This window comes from Microtus ochrogaster, chromosome 10 (genome assembly GCF_000317375.1).
Source record: "Microtus ochrogaster isolate Prairie Vole_2 chromosome 10, MicOch1.0, whole genome shotgun sequence".
Taxonomy (NCBI): Eukaryota; Metazoa; Chordata; class Mammalia; order Rodentia; family Cricetidae; genus Microtus; species Microtus ochrogaster.
In genome coordinates, this window is record NC_022016.1 from 84842360 (window position 1) to 84850650 (window position 8291).

Below are 8291 nucleotides of genomic sequence, written 5' to 3' on the forward strand. Positions count from 1 at the left end.
GCGGTGCCTCTGCCTCTTAAATGCTGGGAGTAAAGGGTGGGCTACCATGCTCAACCTGTTTTTTTTTTTCCTAAATAGGAGATGAGGTCGTATGTAGTTCAGTGATAGAATATGTGCTTAATATGCAAAGCCCCAGATTCAACATTTAGATTTTGCTGGATTTTTGTTTTTTTGTTTTTGTTTTGAGTCTGCTATGTAGCCACACCAGCCTTAGACTAAGCCCAAACCTGCTGTCTCAGTCTCAGGCCTGTGCAGTCAGCCCAGTTTCTTAAAACTTTTCAAGACATTGCGATGACTCGGTGGTATGGAGGGGCTGTAAAATGAGAAGCCTGTGTGGGCTGAAGGGGAAGAAAAGGGAGGGGGTCCAGTCACCCACAAGCATGACATCCTTGCCTCCTTCCACTCAGGGCTGCGTTGCTATGCCAAATTCCACCGGAACCGCAGGGTCACTCGGAGGAAGGGGCGCTGCGTGGAACCTGAGACAGTCAACGGGGACCAGGGATCCTTCATCAACATCTAGCGCCCTAGCGGTGCCTCCCCACAGGCCGGGGTTCTGAGCTAGGGAAGTTTGGACAAATAAGACCGCGTCAGTAACTAGCTCAGATTGGGGCTGCGTGGGGGACCCAATGACTGCGGCTACGGGTGCAGCCCCGGTTCACTCATCCCCAAGCTGGGTGAGGGCTTGGTTGAGAGCAGCTGTGTTTGCCATCCCAGGTGGTACCCACGCAGCTCATGGAGCCCGCTCTACGTGATAGTCGTGTCGAGCGCGCCCTCTTCTGCTTGACATCAGCATTACAGCAGCTTCAATTTGGAAAATTGAGAGGTTTCCCGGCCTGGAAAGGATTGGAAAGAGAGGACACCTGACAGGAGTGGCTCTGGAATACTCTGTCCCAGGCAAACGCCAAGCACCACCTTCATTTTTACTGAATTTCCACAGAGACCGTGGCAAGAGACCGCTGAAGCACTCTTGAGTTGCGAAACCTGTCCACCCATGATCCTCCATCTTTGGCAGCAGACACAACTTGACTGTCTTCAGCCTTCCCCAACAGAGGCTTATCGTCTTTTTGAGAGACATAGTCTCACTCTTTGGCCAACCTGGCCTTTGGGAACTCAGACAATCCCCCTGCCTCTGTCTTCCAAATGCTGGGATTACCAGGAGTGAGTCAGCATATTTGGCAGGTGTATCCTCCTTAAAATCAAAGCATGGGGCGCGGTGGGGTGTGGCTAACCCTAGTTTCCATCCCCAAGCGTGGTGTCAAAGGCAGCCGGTGCTGGAGGATCAGAAGTTAAAGGTCATCTTCGGCTACTTAGCAAGTGTGAGATCAGACTCCAGGAGACTGTGTCTCAAGCAAAACAAAATAAGCCATTAGCCTAGCCTGCACAGGGCCCTGGGTTTGACCTCCACTCATTCTCCTCCACTCCCACTTCTTTCCCCCAGGCCCCTCCACACGGGGGATGCATGCGTTCAGGTGAAGGAGGGTCCCTGTGAAAGGTCCTTCCCTCTGACACGTGCTAGCCATAGTCATGAAGTGGCTGGGGTTAACTTTCCTGGTGTGGCCTGGGTCATGGGGTCGCTCCCTCCTAAGCTGTCCTCAGAGTTCCCCACCCCCGCTGGAATGGCAAGCACATGCCACCCTGAGTTCACTTGACACGATGTTTGGTGACTCCCAACTTCCCTAAGACCATCTCTGGACTCCATCCCTTCGCTTCAGCAACAATGCCCCTCGGAAAGTGGGGTCACCTCCAAGACTGTGCAGCCTTCATGCTCACAGGCTAGAACCATGATGACAACCTCACCATTATTGTCACCGCCCGGAATGTGTGTCCCAGCAGATCTGGAGTCACCTCAGGAGCCACCTCAGGAGAACCCTTTAGACCCTTGCTCCTGGCATCTCCCTCCTGGTCAACCTTTGCAAAGAAAAAAAAAAGCCTTCCCTGCCCCCGCCCTCCTCAGCCTGGACCACATCCATGGGATGCCAGGGCTGTTTATGGCTTTGGGGTAACCAGTCTGGTCCAGGGATCAGGCACCAAGGAAAACAAGCAGATCTAGAAGAAATCAAATACGCTTGTTCTTCTTTCTCAAGTTGGGTCTGATAGGCCTGGGAATGGGGGTCAGGGCCAATAGCCGGAAGGATCAAAGCGGCAATGGGAAAGCAGGTTCTAAGGCAGATTCATTTTCCTTTCTGTAATACCAGGGCCTTGCGTGTTCCAGGCAAGTGCCCTGCCGCTTAGCTACACGCTAACTGGTCTGGGCTTCGAAGTCTCCAAAGGCTCCCCAGGAGGCTACCATGGCAGCCTGAGAACATTGGTCCCTGCCCTCCTACCTGCTGCAGCATACTGCTATACACAGCCTGCGCCTCCTCTCACACTTCGCTGACCTTACGGAAGTTGCTCACGGTCTGTGTGCCTTGCCTTTTCAAAGAAATGAAAATGCCTGATTCTTAAAATAGTGCCTGGCCCATAACACACACACACACACACACACACACACACACACCATCTAGAGTACCAGCTAGCCAACTTTAGCAGGCCTTCATTTCCACAGTGATCCATTTATTTATTTATTTATTTTAGTGGTGTCTCACTATTCATCTCTGGCTGACCTGAAACTCACAATGTAGACCAGGTTAGCCTGGAACTCACAGAGACCCGCCTCCTCTGCCTTCCAAGTGCTGGGATTAAAGGTTGCACCACTGTGCGCGGGTTCAGGATGCTTTCTGTGATTGCTCCAAAGTGCACTTCACAATGGGTGTAGTGGCGCACGCCTTTAATCCCAGCATTTGGGAGGCAGAGGCAGGCAAATCTCTGTGAGTTCGAGGTCAGCCTGGTCTACAAAGATAGTCCCTGAACAGCCAGGGCTACATAAAGAGACCCTGCCTCAAACAAATATACAAACAAAAAACAAAGTGGACTTCCCCAAACTGAGTCACTGCTCTAGAGAAGCATATAGATTCCCACGCCGAGGGGAGGAGCATGTGCCTACACAGCGTCAAGTTTATGAGAAAAAAAGTGGACCCTGGTGGGGAGCTGAGTAGGGGTTTGCTTAGAACTGCCCAGACAGACACCTGAGCTGAAACCTGAAGGACACTCTGGCAGAACCCCACTGTCCCCAGACACGGACTGTTTTCTGGGCTTTGACGATAGGAAGGGTGGTTTCCATGGCTTGTGGAAGGGGACTGAGGGGGTCTATGACTAGAGATACAAATGTCATAGGAAAATGACATCATTCGCTCCTGGAGGAGGTCAGATTCCAAGGCCTCTCCTGCTGAGGTGCGGCAGAGTTCCTCCCGAAGCCTCCTTCAGCCTTCCCCAGAGCATCCTCAATGAGGAGAATGTTTAGAAAGTAAGGAACCAAGAGCCCTGGGGTGCCAGGAAAGTGGGCTCGGGAGAGGTCAGCAGCTGAGGCTGCCCTTTGAGGGTTCCTGGGGCGGGACTACATTAACACTGGCCCTCCATGCAGCCTTCATGCTTACAGACCATAGCGAGTGTGTGCTAACTGGCCATAGATACTGTGTGCACACAGAAAAGGAGTGGTCAAAGTGAGCAGGCTGCACGCAGAACAAAGGGTTTGCACTGCGGGGGGTGGGGTTTCCAAAGCCCCCAGGAAGGGCAGGTGGTTTGGGACAGATCTATGACTGAGCTACCCCTGGTTGCAAAGTTCCAGTATCACCTGGGAGTCTGGTAGAAGCAAAGATTCTTGGGCCCCACTCCACACCTACTGAGCTGCAATCACAGGAGTGGACCCCAGCACCTGGCTTCTAACACGTTCTCCAGGGCATTCTTGGGTGTGGTGGGTGTGAGGACCACAGACAGAAGACAGATGCCAGCGGTGGGGACATTAGGACAATTCAGTACTCTTGTGTTCACTATGACTTGGCGACTCTGAGGTCTGTTTCTTGGCAATTGACCAGCGAGGACAAACTCCGCGATCCAAGGCCTACCTCCTTGACTGCCATTGGCTCTACTTAGAAGACACCAGGTAGGGAGGGCTCCTAGGCCCGGAGTCTCCATCACTGGACGTGTGTGCTCTTGGGAAATGCCTTGGAGGGCTATAGCTCCTCCCTGAAATATGGGAACGGCAAGGGAGGGGTCCTATGGTCTGTGATGCCATATTGCATGTATTCTCTGAGCTGTAAATAAAGAGGTGACAACTGCTAAGCCACTTCTTGACTCTGTTCTTCCAGGAAATGGTCAGTCTGACTGGCAGGGATCATCGTCAGAGCCTTGGAAGGGGTCCCCAAGTCTTGTATTTCTCTTGTCATTTCCTATTTACTTGATTTGATTGAGGTCTGGTCTGAGTAAGCAAAGGCAAATGTGGTTCCTCTCTCACCTGGATATCGAGGTCTACAGGACTGGAACAGCTTCTGGGGTACCCAAGGGGGTTGGGGTGCTGTTCACCGCAGACTGATCAGCAGCAGCTGCAGCAGTGTCCCGCTTCAGTGTGGTTCAGGACAAAACACTGTCAGTCCTGACAGGGCCTAGGAAGGCTCAGCTGCCATCTTGGGAAAGTCTGTGAACTGCTTGCAGTGGCCTGGTTTGGCAGCTGAGAGAACATCTAATCTGGGTACCATTCCTGCCAGCAACCACCCCAGCCTGCTCACTGGGTCCTCTCAGGTCTGGATAACCAGAGCAGTTCTAGTTCCGGTGGCAATGGCTTTAGTATCCCAAAGTCAAGGCTGAGCCCAGACTTTTCTTTCCCACCAGTCAGTTCCCAAATAACCACATAGAGACTTAATATTAATTATAAATGCTCCACTGATGGCTTAGGCTTATTTCTAGCTAGCTCTTACAATTTAAATTACCCCATTTCCACTCATCTATATGCTGCCCCAAAGTTCATTTACCTCAGCTACATAGTTCCCATCCTGCTCGCTCGGCTTCTCATGGTCTCCTCTGACTCCGCCCTTCTCCCTAGCATTCTCGTGCCCTGGAGAATCCTGCCTAGACATCCGTCAGCTTTATATTAACAACGAGAACAGCACGTCTTCACAGTGTACAGAAGGATTATTCCAGAGCACCCAGGCACTTTTGGAGCCTGGTGTCCCGGCAAGACTGCCCTGCCCAGCTGTGCGGAGTGGCCAGGGACCAGCTTTCCCAAACCTAGGGTTTCCTAAATCGTGAGCCCTGACCAGCCAGCTCCAGCATCCTCCAAGACACCTTGGACTTCTGAACCCACACAGCCTCTGGCTCAGTGTATCGAGGGCTCTTGAAACTTGGCCTGCTTGATCTTAGCTGCACCAAACCTCTCTTACTGTGTCCCTGCCCAGTGAGCCGAGATATTCCTGCTGAGGGTGGTTCTAGGGACCAAACCCAGGTTGTCCCTTTCCTACAGACATCAAAGATCATGTTATCTCTGTCTCAACTCTTCAGTTCTGCCATTAGTTGGTAAGGAAGCAGATGCTGTGTGCTAATAAAATTTTAATGACATAAAAGATCAATGGGGTAGATTTGGTCTGTAGGCTGGAGTTTACTTGTCTGTCGCTGACCTCTAGTCAATGGCTGTGGAAAGGCCTCTGGTCCTGACATGCTGGCTTGAATCTGTTTTTAGATATCAGTGACTCTGAGATAAAGGACCAAGGCCAGGAGAGATGGCACAGCAGTTGGGAGGTCCTGGGTTCAGCTCCCAACAACCACAGAGTGGCTCCTGGCCATCTATGGTGGGGTCTGGTGCCCTCTTCTGGCATGTGGGTGCTTGCGGGCAAAGCACTGTGTGCATAATAAATAAATTAAAAAAAGAACCAAGGCCAGACAAATCCCAGCTCCCGGGGTGTCAGCATCCTGGGTCCAGGCCTCAGAGGTCAGGTGGCTGTACTGAGGCAGATCCGTTGGTTTGCTAAGGAAACAGAACCCAAACTAGGCCTGGTGCCTCAATGCTTGCAAGTCCCGACACTTGGGTGTTGGAGGCAGGAGGATCAGCAGTTCAAAGTCATCTTCGGGTATGTGATGAGTTTGAGATTAACCTGTACTACTTGAGACCCTGTCTCAATCCAAAAAAAAAGATCCAACAAGTATTTATAGTCATATGCCTATGCCTTTAAATACCTATGTGTTTATATATCATACATATATGTATGTGTGTCTACATATCAACACACACTGCTTTACTTTATTTTAAGCACTTGGCTGTCTAGACTGTGGACTGGCAAGTCCACAATCTGTAGAACAGGCTGGCAGGCCAGAAGCTGAGGCAGAAGCTAATGTTGCCTGAGGCCAGATTTCTTCTCCAAGGCCTTCATTTCCGGTCTTAAAGCTTTCAGCACAAGAAAACTGCCCATTGCAGAGGCTCTAGAGCTTCGCTCCCCAGCCTATCACAACATCTGGACATGTGGCTAAGTTTCTCTGACAGGCAGTGTGGGTCTGGGCTTCCTTGCTGTCAGCCATCCCAAGCTTTGGGTGGCAGCGGCTGTTAGCTGTGTGGGCTCCCGTGCCTCAGTGTCCGGAGCCAGGCGTCCCATCCGGGTCTGGGAGGGGCTGAGGCAGAGAGAGTTGATAGGAAATGACTAAACATTGTGCTCCTCTCCGTCTTTATCGTCCCCTCAGCCCTGCATCCCGCATGGCATATCCTCCCAGGTGCACACAGGGGACCAGAAGCAGGATGCCTTGTGCATGTGGTCCTGAGTTGTCTTTCTGCATCCTCAGCCATGGCCTTGAAGCAAGGCCTGGTACAGAGAGGAGCTGCATTCTTGAAAACCCAGCCGTGGTTCCTGTTCATGGGTGGAAGCCCCCACCCTCCATGTGCTCAGAGCTTCTTTATAGAGAAGAGAAACTGAGGCACAGAGAAACACAAGTCTCTTCGCCAGAGTGGGGCTAAGTTAGTAGGTGGTGGAACTGGAGGCTTTACTGGAATCTGACTCTAAAACCACATCCTGCGGCTGTGAGTCCTTGGCCCTCTCAAAGGGCTCCAGTTCACTGAGAGCCTAATTAGAAGCAAAGCACCGAATGTACCCAGCCCTCCCTAGTAACCTGGAGTTCCCCCTTGCCCCTCTGGCTTCACCACGAGGCTTCCTCCTGGGAGGTGCTCCCTTCCTCATTCCTCTCTCTCTCTCTCTCTTTTTTTTAAAGATTTATTCATTTATTATGTACACAACATTCTGCCTCGATGTATGCCTGCACACCAGAGAAGGGTGCCAGATCTCAGTACAAATGGTTGTGAGCCACCATGTGGTTGCTGGGAATTGAACTCAGGACCTCTGGAAGAGCAGTCAGTGCTCTTAACCTCTGAGCCATCTCTCATTCCTCTCTTATCTCAGGCTCCAGAGTCTTACCACACTGTGCAGGGAAGGTGAACCTCCTAGAGACTGTGGGATCAGATACAGGGAAAACAAACACCAGAGAAACTGGCAACTGATGGGCATCTTGGGGTGGCAGGAGCAGGGCCACAGCTACCCTGGTGTGTCTGCAGACAGAGCCCTCAGATGCTCCCAGAGTGGAAATTCCAACACCATCCATCCAGGAAGATGGGAGGCTAGACAGAGGAAAGCCTGGGGCCTGAGTTCCTGAAGCTCCATAGAAACTTTACTGGCTATGGGAGTTGAAGGAACAACAGGCCTTCAGGGAGGGCTTGGTATGGGGCCGGTAGTGCAACCAGACAAGATGCTCAGGGTAAAACAGGGAGAACAAAACGTCTAAGCACACACATATATTCATGTAGACAACATTCACATACACGTGTACACACACTTATGTACACACACCCATCCACACATACATGTGTGCACACAGGAGCATGGGCACCTTAAGAAAGGGAACACTGCAGAACAGAGAACAAGAGAGTAGGCCTCCGTCCTCCAGGGCTATAGCCTCTGCATATGCTTTTCCTTCCGCCAGTTTCCTGGAACACAGAAATGCAGAAGCAGTTTCCCCATCTGCCTTTTCCACCGAGTCTTTGGGTGGGTCCCTCACTCTCTGACTTGAATGCTCCAGTCCCTGGAGGGACCTGATGGCACCCTACCACTGTAAGCCCCATTCCTTGGCATTATGGAACTGCTTTTGCTCAGCTGCATGGACTCTGCACTGGGACCCACAAGGTAACCAGCAGTGGGGTGACTGCCTGGCCTCCCCACCCTTGTGTGGCATGCCACCTTGCTGCGGTTTGCCTGCTCCCTCTGCATGAAGGCACACAAATCACTCCAGGATATCCTATCTATCTCTTCCCCTTCATGGAACAAAGACAGGAGTAACCTGGGCATCTCTTCGGCAGCTTTTATTTTTTAGATTATTTTCTTTTTTTTTTTTTTCTTTTTTCGAAACAGGGTTTCTCTGTGGCTTTGGAGCCTGTCCTGGAACTAGCT

The 8291-nt window shown here is 51.5% G+C and overlaps 1 protein-coding gene and 1 long non-coding RNA gene across 3 annotated transcripts in view; both read left to right on the forward strand.

Annotated features, from left to right (window-relative positions):
• Draxin (dorsal inhibitory axon guidance protein) overlaps positions 1-2452 on the forward strand; it is a 12044-nt gene extending 9592 nt beyond the window's left edge. The window contains exons 6-7 of one of the 2 annotated variants that reach the window (XM_026781805.1): positions 408-524; positions 595-2452. In XM_026781805.1, the coding sequence (XP_026637606.1) occupies positions 408-520 (113 nt within the window). In that variant the 3' untranslated portion in view covers positions 521-524; positions 595-2452. Of the gene's footprint in view, positions 1-407 lie in introns of both variants that reach the window. The other variant, XM_005353732.3, reaches the window with a different exon arrangement.
• Positions 2453-6863: 4411 nt separating this feature from the next.
• The window catches only part of LOC101991268, a 7681-nt gene continuing 6253 nt past the window's right edge, over positions 6864-8291 (forward strand). Inside the window, exon 1 of the long non-coding RNA XR_258413.2 lies at positions 6864-6874. This is a non-coding gene — a long non-coding RNA (uncharacterized LOC101991268). The remainder of the gene's footprint in view (positions 6875-8291) is intronic.